The 12180-nt window shown below is 30.5% G+C and overlaps 3 protein-coding genes across 3 annotated transcripts; 2 read left to right on the top strand and 1 right to left on the bottom strand.

Moving 5' to 3' along the window:
- The first annotated feature begins 2322 nt into the window (after positions 1–2322).
- On the top strand, positions 2323–7163 carry LOC108783617 (HEAT repeat-containing protein 6). Its single transcript, XM_018552219.1, has 12 exons — positions 2323–2547; positions 2636–2884; positions 2971–3204; positions 3275–4100; positions 4167–4456; positions 4558–4896; positions 5032–5279; positions 5360–5579; positions 6138–6215; positions 6284–6490; positions 6606–6722; positions 6822–7163. The coding sequence occupies exons 1-12, from the start codon at positions 2362–2364 to the stop codon at positions 6993–6995; spliced, it is 3168 nt and encodes a 1055-aa protein (XP_018407721.1). The 5' UTR covers positions 2323–2361; the 3' UTR covers positions 6996–7163.
- Positions 7164–7395: 232 nt separating this feature from the next.
- On the bottom strand, positions 7396–9028 carry LOC108783643 (PRKR-interacting protein 1 homolog). The gene is given in 6 exon segments (XM_018552265.1): positions 7396–7834; positions 7836–7889; positions 7891–7946; positions 8343–8480; positions 8568–8747; positions 8834–9028. Coding segments are annotated over 6 exon segments (669 nt in total). The 5' UTR covers positions 8933–9028; the 3' UTR covers positions 7396–7692.
- A 2427-nt stretch (positions 9029–11455) lies between these two features.
- On the top strand, positions 11456–12056 carry LOC108783604 (E3 ubiquitin-protein ligase RNF4). Its single transcript, XM_018552205.1, has 2 exons — positions 11456–11682; positions 11753–12056. The coding sequence occupies exons 1-2, from the start codon at positions 11456–11458 to the stop codon at positions 12054–12056; spliced, it is 531 nt and encodes a 176-aa protein (XP_018407707.1).
- The last annotated feature ends 124 nt before the right edge of the window (positions 12057–12180 follow it).

Below are 12180 nucleotides of genomic sequence, written 5' to 3'. Positions count from 1 at the left end.
TTGACGAACCTCGGAAGAAACAACAAAACACCTACGTAGCAAGAAACAGGAAATAAAGAACATAATGTAGAATAGGCTTAAGTTTTTTGTGTGCCACGATTCTAAATTATTGTAAATAATAATTATATTACGTTATATGTAATACATAATATATATTATATTTTTTTCAATAATGATAAAAAATAATTATACGAAAGAAAATTGCATAAATATCAAGTTTGTGTATATTATAGTTATCATACTATACATATGTAAGCGAAAGTGAAATACGAGAAGATAATTGATGTCAAACAAGAATAAATATGTGTTCATATTTTTATATTTAAAAGAAAAAAATGCAGCACAAATCGATCCGACGCTCTACGCATTTAAACGTGACGTAAGAATGAGCGAAGGAACGAGATGTAATTAAAAATAGGCCTGATTTTCTTCAAGGTTGGTCAGCGTTTCTTGTTCTATCGAAATTATTTCACTCGAGCGACGAACGTATCGATCGTAACCGCCATGGCGCCATCTTCTCATTGGGCGAGTTCATTCCGATAAAACGACTAAGTATAGTGCATACTTGATGAGTGAATGAGCATGATTGGTTCTTACTTGTAGATCAACCAATCATATTTAATTGCTCGTCGAACATATCCTAGCTGCCTTGCCAACATGAATTTATATTTTATACATACATTGAGATTACACGCACACGCATAGTGAATACATACATCTTCAATAAATAAATCAATTTATTTATTGTATTCGTATGGAATTGAAAATATTTAATTATTTTATAATTTTATTTCGTGATACAATTATGTTCACGTTTCCCGAATTAATTGTAAATACATATACACATATAACATAAAAATTTAATTCATTTCAAACATTAGATATATATAATTTATTATGCAATTTATATTCCATACATTATAAAAATCAGATTGAAAACAACGCGTTCCTCTTATTTTATTTTTATATTATATTATATATTTATATTTTTATGAAAAATGTATATGTAAAAATATACTACATTATAAAGTATAATTAAATGAGCCTGTATTATTTTTCTTTTTTTATAATTCAAACGTTAGATGCTTTCTCTAGGCTATAGCAAAAGAAAAATTATGTAAACGTAACATATACTTATAATTATATAAAATATGTATATAATTATCATCTATCTGTACCCACAATTTGTGGATATAGTAGGACTCGCATCACATTCACTTTCGACAGTACAACTTTATCAACAGTGTCGGTATTACGTACTTCACATCATGCTTCACATCTATTTTATTATAAATAATTGGTGTCGCTAATGTACGAAGGTTTTGTGTGGTGTACTGTAGTGACCCTCTAATAAGAGTCTGGACACGTGAAGTCCGCCATTATTCGTCGAAATTGTGCGAGAGAGAAAAAATCATGCTATCTCATTCTAGTGGCGCTGTAAGTTGTAGCTGATTGTAGCTCTACAAACTTCATAGTTTCTGTTTCTGTTTCGTCTTATTATTATTAATATTATTATATTATTATGATTAATATTATTATTTATATTATTTTTATTATGCGTTAAAGGAATATATGTTTACATTTTTGTTATATATGTTAAATATAATAATTACAAAAACATTTTTATTAAATATAAATACTGTATATCTAATATACATAAATAATATGAAATATGCATGAAATATTTTTTTCTACATAAATATACTACTTTATTTATTCCCTATTGGTGCTACCTAAGTATTTTTTGTTAAGAATTTTAAAGCATTAATTGTATTATTTGTATTTAAATTTAATTTTTATTAAAGTTTCTTAATCTTGTAATATTTTTATAAATTTTATATATTCTTAATATATTAATTTTTATATTTTCAATCTATTTATAATACTTACTTAATTGTTGTTTTTATTTTATGAAAGACATATTGCAACGTTTTTTTTACATAAAAGTTTTTATAGAAAATATTTAATAATGTTAATATAAGTTAAATAATAATAAAAATAAAAATTGTAATTGATTCTACTTTAATTTTTACGAATTTATTAATTTTTACAGTTTATAAATTTAAAGAAATTTGCGGGAATGGATGATAAATGTCGGACCAATCACAAACCGGGGAGAAGGTGGCCAGACTCTTATTAGAGGGTCACTAGTGTACTGGTGTGGTGTGTGGTGTTACAAAAAAGGCCGGTATGGGTGTTCTCAAGTTTTTTCTTTGTTTGATTATACTGAGAGAGTATATCGTTTTTTTTTTTACAATTTATTAAAATTGTGCAATGTCACGTAGTAATATACATATACAAATTACAAGATAGTGTTAAAGTTATTTATGCTGTCCTAAATAATAAAATTATATAATGTGAATGGTGATCATGGCCTCATTACCCATAAATCGTACAGTTAGTGACACTACGACACAGTTTTCTTCGTTAATCGAAAAATTACTTTCATTAACTAGTACAAAACACAGCAACAAGAAACAGATCAATGCATATTTAAATGATCTTAACGAGTTGGATTACAGATGCCTCAATATTGTAAATAATGATGTAAGAAATATTTTAGTGACTAATATTAAACACGTTGTACTTAAACTATACTTCATCATTTGTTGAAATTATTGTAATCTAATTCCAGGCGATATTATTATTGGTGAATCAACTTTGCGCAGCAGTCCTACCTACAGAAACATCTCTAGTTCAAAATGTTTGTAAATTTCTATGCAATCTAACTCAGAGCAACATCAAGCTTCATGGTCGAACATTTGTAATCTGCAGACGATGGATTTTAGAAGCATTAGAATTTTCTGATCCACTGGCACAAATTGATATATTAATCACTATAAAAAGCTTTTTACATTCTGGTTATTTTGATGACATCAATTATGTTAGTATATTTGTTTTTCAGCAACAAACGGATTATTAAGCTAAATTGTTGTGTTATTATATAAAATTAGGCATTTGATGTTTCAGCATGTACGTCTGTTACTTAAAGATAAGTGTTTGTTAATGAAGTATTTAGATCCATCGTGTAATCCATGGTCTGAAATTAATTTCCATGCACTTGGATGTTTAGAAGAAATTGTAATGAACGAAAGCAATAATCATTGCTTAACAGATGAATTTATATGTTTAATAAAAGATATAATTTTAAAAATTTTGTCGTGTTTACCATATCATGATGATGATAAATTTTACTACAGCAAGGTATGTAATTTGTGTTATTTAAAAGGTATAAATATATATACATTTCATTAAATCACTTATACATTTATAGGTCATAAATTTATGCTTGCACATTTTGCATTGTATAATCATTGAGAAATTGATCCTTAATTCTCCTGATTTTATTGGAGAGATATTAGGAGTTATGCAAGCATTTCTATTTTATGGTATCAAAGGTTATTCAGTTACAAGGCCACAATTACTTCGTCCAGCTGCAATGAATCTTCCAGAACGTGTTCATACAGTTCCCAAATGCAAAAATCTTAAAAACTATAAAACAAAATCCAAGAAAACACTAGCCAAGAAAACTACGTCTGATTCAGGAAATAATGCCATTCATGAACACACGGGAATTTCCAAATATTCCAGTGATTCAGATACTTCAGATACAGAGATTAATAATTCTATTCATATTGATTCTAAAGTAAGATTGGGAGCTGTACGTTTATTGCAGAGTCTAATAGAAATCACTCGAAGTAAAGAGATTTTTGGATACTGGCCTCAAATTGTAGCTACTGGTTCACGAAATGATGCAAAAGTATTGACTAGAAGCATATTAGTGGAACCTGTATCTAAAGTGCGACAGAATATATTGTGTGCATTAACTGAATTGCTGATAGATGCTAAACCATTTTTAATACATGCTGAGGAAACCAATCATACTTCTTTCATCACATTCTTCGGCACAGTATGTTTAATGGTCAAGGAACTGCATTTTACATTATCATTAATTTTGTTGGCTGAAAAAAACGTAGCTGTATTAACGCACGCGTTAAAATGCACAGCAGCTCTTGTACAGGGCACACCATACGAACGACTAAAACCTGGTTTGGCTACCAAATTAGTTAGGAATTGTAAGCCACACATATTTCACAAAGGTACATCTCGCTTTATTATTCTATTTTTAATTGATTACTTCCATTACAGTTAAGTTATTTTTCTAGATCCGACTGTACGAGTTGCAGCACTATCTATTTTTGAAGCATTTGCCTCAAGTGAACCTATAACACAGGAAATATTAAACATATTAACCAAGCAAACTGTAGGTGAAATAGGATCAGAAGGTTCACAGTTTGATACTAGTTCCGTCAGTGACATTGGAACAGAAGAAGAGGAAATAGATATCGAGGATATCGAAAATTCAACAAATAGCTGTAATGAGATCACATCAATATCAAAAGATGAAAATGTTTGTTTGCTTGTTCGCATTTGTTTACAAAATATATCTAATAAGGTATATATAAATGATATATATTTTTTCGTGCAATTTAAAGTTTTTTTGTGATTAAAACAATATCAGTCAAACTGAAAAGAATTAATTTAATTTCATTTTAGTCCATTAATACACCTGTACGACTTCAATCTTTAAAACTTATGGGCAGATTGGTATTCAATACAGGAAACCTTGTATTTCCTCACTTGGAGAACGTGACTACGACTTTAATTTCAGTTATGGAAGAAACAGAAAGCCAAGTAATATTACATGCATGTCGAGTTTTAGAGATTATGTCCGGTTGCCTCGCAAATACTGAAACTTGTAGCAGTGGAATATTATTTTGGAACATTATATTTGAATCTATAATATCACTCGCCCAAACATCACAGACTATATTGCGAGAAGCTGCTTGCGATTGTCTAGGTAGCATCAGTGGAAATGTATTTACACAATTATCGGTAAGAATACAGAAATTGAAAAGGATATAATTATCCAAATTTTTATTTTTTTATTTATGAGTTCATGACATTCATAAGCTAAATATTTTTAATGTCATCTCTAATATTCTGATTTACTTTCATTTATATTTGCAGAGACAAAGAGTTATATTAATAATTACAATACTATTTGGGGCAGTTCGTGATGAAGAAAGTGCTGTAAGAGCAGCCGGCTTACGTGCATTAGGAATGTTGGTAACTTTATCGGTTTTGGAACATGATACTGGTTTTCTCATGGATCTCGCTGATACAGTTTGTACAGCTTTTGAAGACAAAAATCTTGGTGTTCGTGTAAAAAGTGCTTGGACATTAGCGAATTTGTGTGACTGTCTTTCCAGGCAAAAGTTTGTTTTTCAGACTTCTCTTTCTATTATCTTCTTTGCGATATATCTTCTTTATTTATATAAATACATTTTTTATCCAGACAGCATGAAGATGTGGAACCATTTCCTTTAGAGGATTCATTACCCAAACTGTATCATATAAGCGTTAAGGCTGCAAAAGATAATGATAAAGTGAAGTGTAACGCCGTTAGAGCAATTGGAACTATTTTATATTTATGTCCACAGAAACACATACTTTCTGACACGGCAATGGGATTGGACGCACTTATCAAATGTGCTATTTTAGGAAACGATATGAAAGTAAGAGATAAGATAATAATTTTATAGATGTAATTATTATTATATTATTAATTCTCATAATTGTATATAATATACAGGGTGTCACATAAGTTTTTTTCCATCGCTTTTGTGTAGATAGAGCAGACTAAACTGTGTTGAAAGGTCCTCTACTACTTTGCAATTTTTGCAATAGTTAACGAGATATGAATTTTTAAATATAGGCAAATAAGCGCGTTTACTCGGCCCACCGATCGCTTGGCGCGAGATTCATGGGGAGTGAGGATGGCCTACTAGCAAGCGCACCGTCCAATGAAGCTCGCGTCGGTGGAGCGCTTGCCAGGTAGTCTCCGCTTTCCGCGCGCCAAGCGATCGGTGGGCGTATACACTTGGCAGCAGTATATATAACTCAAAATTAAATTTATTTATAATCAAATTGATATATGTGCATTAAATGTCTTGTTATTGTTTTGTAATGGCGAAATATATAGCTGTAAAAAATATATCTTAATTTTTTTGTAATTATATCTTAATTTATTTAATATATATATAAAAGTAAATATTTTTTATTTATAACATTAGGTACGATGGAATGCTTGTCGAGCTTTAGGATTGGTTTTGAGCCACGATCCGGATGCGATATTACCATCTTCTTGGAAAGTATGTAGTTGGAAATGTGATTAGTGAATTTATCTTATATAAAAGTGTAAAGTTAGATATTTTTATAGGATCAAGTATTTCCAGCGCTTTCGACTTTAATATGTGATAGCCCTAATTTTAAAGTAAGAACCAACGCTGCATGGGCACTGTCTTCGTGTAATGATTATGGTAAATATACTGTAATGTTGTGGAAAAATATTGTATTAGCATTTGAAAATGCTCAACATGTCCCAAGTTACGTTGAATATCCGCACCGAGATGCACTTATTCAGCAAGTAAGTATGCTTTCTTATAATATATAATAGTATTCTTGAAATATTATTGATTATGTATTAATACAAAAATATATATCTTTTAATTATTATTTAACAAGCACAAAATATTTTTCAGTTGTGCCTTACTCTTAGTCGCGTAGCTGCCCATACAGAAAAATCCGAACTGCAAAGTCTTTGGATGGAGATTGGAGACCATTCAGAAGAAATTTCCAATTTCATGAAACAATTTCAGGTATATATATTATATAAAATATAATTATATATATTAAATCAAATATACAGATGGAGAAACGTAATTTTATAATTTCTGTGTATTGAAATCTTGTTGTAGGAGACCGTTTTACCTGAAAAGCTAGGAGATTTAATTAAGGCAAAAGCCCAATTAACACAACATGTGAGAAATGCACGGTCTATTGAGGAACGACAAATCGCTCAATCTTTGGCAAATATATTTGAGAAAACTAATCGTTATGACAATCTAGATGCCATTACCTCTACAATATAGAGTTATATACATATATATACACAACTAAAATGATAAAAGAAGTAAAACAATGTAACCTATTTCTTAATATTGTTTTTGCTTTGCCCGAGCATGGGGTACCATGGGTCATTTTTAAAAATTCTTTTTCGATTTTTATTTAAAAAACAAATCAATATTTATGGAAACTGTTAAATAAATTTTAAAATATATATTATCCCTTAATTATATAAAAAAATTGAGACCAAAAATCCTGTATTTTAATATATTTTTAACTGTTTGAATTTTTGTGATTATGGTGCCCTGATCTCCCCTAAATAAATGGAATTAAAAATATATATTATGTAAATTAGTTATATTGTCTATAAAACTTATTACTTTAATATTGTCTATAAAAAAAATTCATATAATATGAACTCTTCTACTATAATATATATACACAGTATAATATATAATTTTGGTCACGGATAAGTAACTGGATATATAGATAGCTTTAAAATTCAAGTTTCCACCGAAGCTCTCAATTCGGCTCCAATATGGTGCACATCAAATTTAAAGTAATGTTTCTTCATTGAATTTAGACTTTGTAGATCAAAGCAGGAATGAAATGAGTACACTCAAACACATTTCCATTTTGATTGCACTCCATATTAGAAGATTTAGTGAAAACACTAGATCAATCTCAAATTCAACAAGAGATATCAGACGATTAATATACATGTCAAGTGCCATTTTCACATTCAATACTTTTACTTGATACCTCAGATTGTGTCTTTAATGTATTTTCTTGATTTTCTCCCACAAATAATGATGATTCCTTTTCTCTCGCTGTTATTTCATTTTCATTCATAGACACCTTCTTAGAACTTGTCATTTTCTTCAGTTACTTCACTATTTTCTATAGTTTCAGTTTATTCTCATCTGAACTCTATCGTCTTCGCTATGCTTTTCATCCATGATGGCACTGTCTTTTTTTTTATTCAAGAATATGATTAATGCCTTTTCGAATCGGACTGATTGTTGATGTGTATGAAGTTTTATTCTATTTAATCAATACAATACACATATGTTTTGATCCACGATTTAGATCCTTTTCAATATTTCAATATTATTTTGAATATAACCCATGTTAACATTATTTATAAATGTACCAAGAATAATGATAACAGTGTTATATTTATAATAATATTAAAACATTGAAAAGGATCCGAATCGTGGATCAAAATGTATGTATATTGTATTAATTAAATAGAATAAAACTTCATATTAACTATACACCAATCAGTGTCTGACTTGAAAAGGCATTAATCATATTCTTGGATTTATTCAACCAAGCCCTATTATCATTATTAATTATGTATATTCTTTCTTATTGTTAGCTTCCATAAGTTTTTTCTGCTTATGTCCCTGCTTCTTCCTTAATCTTTTAGCACGTTTCTTCGCTGTGGCCTCCTCTGCCAATCTTTTATTCTCTTCTAATTTCTGATGATATTCGTCATCTAAAAGCTCCTATAATTTTGATTAAAACATATTTTAATAAACAGAAAAAATAAATGATTGTTAGACAACTCGATATGTATATTATACAATAATCACCTTATGTGCCTTCTCCTGAATAAATTTTTGCCGAGCATATTCCTTACGTCGCAGATGTCTGTACACATGAAACTCTCCACTACCTGCTCCAGCACTACTACCCATAACATTACGAACAAATTCTGGTACAGAAGGTGTATTCTTGGCTTTCGGACGTTCCGGTAGTATTACCGGTTTATCCTGTACAGTTAAAACAAAATTATATATAGTACAATTCTGATTAAAATAACGCCTAGATTAATAGATAAATCTAGAAGCTTTCTTACAACGTTCTTCATTAATTTCATTAGTTTTAATCTTTGCAGATCCACGGCTGTTTTTGGCACTATAGGTTTTTCTTCGTCCTTTTCCTTGTCATCTGACATTTTTCCAGTTCGTGAATACCAAGAAGTGAATAAACTCGACAATATAATTGTACGTGATTCTCTGATTCTCTCAAAATAAATTTGTTGGTTAGCTCATCAATAACAAACAGAAGTCCATTCTACAATTGCGTAAAGCCCATGGCACATACAAACGTAAGGCCGTAAAACGTAATCAGTAAGCGAATTGGCCAATCACAGTAGAGACCGTAAGGCCGGTAGCGAATCCAATGTTACGATTTCCTTAACTGATACGTCTTACGGCCTTACGTTTTTCTATGTGTTTCTGGCTTAAGTGTAGTTGTAAATGGTTTAATGTAGTTGTACGAATTAACCAATCATAGTCAAATAAGAAAAAATGTTCGATTGTGATTAGTCAATTCTTCCAACTACAGCGACTTACATCAAATTTACAACAGAAGTTGTAGTTGGTCGTAAGATCTTAAATCATACAAAGTTGACCAATCGTATTCGAATTTCTCAGAGAGAAACGTTGGAAGACTCTGGTATGTTCCAAAACTCGATCTGTCAACTCCGAGTATATTTTTGTTCAACATTTGGTAAATGACAAGGATAAATGATACTTAGATTGACAGAGTCGAGTTTTGAGACGCATCTTTGGGGTGAGATCCACTTAAACGCTGTAAATACTTCGTTGACAAATCAAAATAAAAAATTTATAAATTGACCAATCAAAGAAAGCATGTGCAATGTAAAAGCCGCATCACACACTTTTGCATAAGAAAATCAACAAATCATAATCCTTCTTTTCCTCCCACTTCATGGAAGAGAAGCATTTTCATTGGTTGATTTTTTCTTGTGCGTTATTCATTATACGCCATGAAAAAGCGTGTATTGCGACCATAAAGTGGATCATACCCATATCCCATATCTTTCATTCCACTTACACAGGGTGCGTTCCATCATTTTGTCTTTCTTGGCTGCGTTCACGCATATGCGCGCATTCCCCTATAGTATACGTGACGCTTACTATATAAAATGCGCGCAATGTCAGAAACGGAACGCAGCCCTTGTTATCGAATATTAAATAAGGATGAGATGATACACATGATCGTTGCGAACGTTAGGATCTACGCACAATAGGAGAAATATTAGGAAACAGATATTAAATATAAGAATTTTAACCTGTCAGAAAACGCACATTCCACAATACACAGTAATTCTGATAGGTTAAAATTCTTATATTTAATATATGTTCCTAATATTTCTCCTATTATACGCAGTCTTAAGTGGAACGCCCCTATATAGTGATGCCTCGTACTCACGTATGCGCGCAATACAGGGTATCAATCATGTAACTTTTTCTCTAGAGCGGAAACGTGAAAAGTGAAAATTTTTATGAATGATATGTATGACATATACACACATACATGCAAAAAATTTTCACGTTTCCGTCCGAGAGAAAAAGTTACATGATCGATACCCAAGTATTGTTCGTTTTGTCTCTCGGGAGCTGCTCGGAGTCGCTCCGAACAAACCCAGCATACTTGGATACAATTCATTTAATGCTGCAAATGCTTCGTTGATCAATCAGAAGAAAGAATTTTACGTATTGATCAATCAAAGAATGTTTCGAGGTATTTACAACATTAAATGAATCACATTCAAGTACACTGGGTTCGTTCGGAGCAACTCCGAGCAGCTCCCAAGAGACAAAACGAACAATACCCCAGTATCTAATTCGTTCGTGAAACTAGCGTCCTTGAGAGTCGTGAAAATCGCCCCAAAGGGAAATACAATTATAAATATATGAGTTACAATTTTTTTATTTACTGATGAAATGTATTTTATGAAAATACACAAAAGATTTGTGTCACTTATATCGTTACTCTCGTCTATTAAAACTGAAAATTTAGGTGTTTTTAAATTTTGAACAATTTTTTCTACCATTTGTTGTGCATTGAAATTTTTTACTATTTGTGTGCATTTAGTCCGTGACAGTGTAACCTTTGTGAGACGTAAATATATATATAAATTTGTCAAATTTCAACAACGGAATTAATGATCTACTTCGATGACTACAGCTCAGCTGTAAACAACGCGCATGCGTGAATGCGGGGCATGCTGTGTCTCATCACTGATCGTATGTACATTTAAAGAGACAGCTGAGATTTGAAAAAGATTGTTCAATAAACGTGAAGAAGTCTAACTGGAAATTTCAGAATAATTTTTCCAAATTAGGTATGTGTCTTGTATGCGATACCTCTTAACAACGAACATTCATTAAATCTTGGGGATTTATAGAAATTATAGAAATATATAATATAATTATATCATCATATCGGTAACTTAACCTACTCGTTTTGTTATCATAAACTAAAGATGCTACATTATTTTATGCAAAATAAGTGTCTGCCGATTTTTTTTCATAATAATATATTAAATAATTAATCTGATTATATTTAATTATGAGTAGTATTAGATGCTTATATAATTAACTGCAAAAAAGAAATATATAAAAATATCCTAATTTTGATACATTTTTTTAGATTTAATACAAACATAATGGAAGAGATAAATTATTTCATGGATGATTCAATAACAGATGTTTCGCCTACCATAATAGATATTATTGATTTAACTAAGGAATCACCAAATACAGTCAGACGTTCAAGATCACAAAGGAGGAATGATGAAGATGTACCTTCTAACCATAATATAGGTTCACATAGTCATAGAATCGTCATGCCTATACCTCCTATTGTTTTAGGAAACACACAAGATATTCCAACGTTTGTATATGTCTTATTGGTTTTCTAATGAAAATTCAGATTTATTCTAAAGTTAAAAATATATTTTTAGAAGAAATACTAGAAACAGAGAAAGAGTTTCTCATGCTACAAGCTCAAATGAAGTTTTGACCCTTGATAATACTATGGAAGAAGATAAAATATGTTATACTGTTGAATCAGATGCTAAAGAACCAATACCTCTCACATGTCCAATATGCTTTGAAGTACTATCTTCTAAATTAAAACCTTATACTACTCGTTGTGGACATCTGTTTTGCTCAGAATGTTTGCAGACATTTCTTCGTACAGCTAAAAAATGTCCAACTTGTAAAGCAACTGTAGCTTTAAGATCTTGTACTCGTTTATACTTTTAAATATTGTATGCTGTTCCATATCTTTTTGTAGTAGTTCATTTTGTAACTCCATTTATATATATATATAAATTGACAATTGTAATCTGCTTTAATTGTTCTTACACATTAAAAAACCTTTTCATGT

The sequence above is a fragment of the Cyphomyrmex costatus genome, unplaced genomic scaffold, assembly GCF_001594065.2.
Source record: "Cyphomyrmex costatus isolate MS0001 unplaced genomic scaffold, Ccosl1.0 scaffold157, whole genome shotgun sequence".
Classification (NCBI taxonomy): domain Eukaryota; kingdom Metazoa; phylum Arthropoda; class Insecta; order Hymenoptera; family Formicidae; genus Cyphomyrmex; species Cyphomyrmex costatus.
Note: the sequence above shows the minus strand (reverse complement) of the source record. Positions and strands in the feature narration are given on the sequence as shown.

Excerpts from the sequence above, each read along its gene's own strand:
- LOC108783617 (XM_018552219.1), top strand. The coding sequence starts at position 2,362 with ATGGTGATCATGGCCTCATTACCCATAAATCGTACAGTTAGTGACACT. Across the intron at positions 2,548-2,635 it reads TCAATATTGTAAATAATGAT|GCGATATTATTATTGGTGAA; the intron begins GTAAGAAATATT and ends ATCTAATTCCAG. Across the intron at positions 5,580-6,137 it reads TTTTAGGAAACGATATGAAA|GTACGATGGAATGCTTGTCG; the intron begins GTAAGAGATAAG and ends TTATAACATTAG.
- LOC108783604 (XM_018552205.1), top strand. The coding sequence starts at position 11,456 with ATGGAAGAGATAAATTATTTCATGGATGATTCAATAACAGATGTTTCG. Across the intron at positions 11,683-11,752 it reads AACACACAAGATATTCCAAC|AAGAAATACTAGAAACAGAG; the intron begins GTTTGTATATGT and ends ATATATTTTTAG.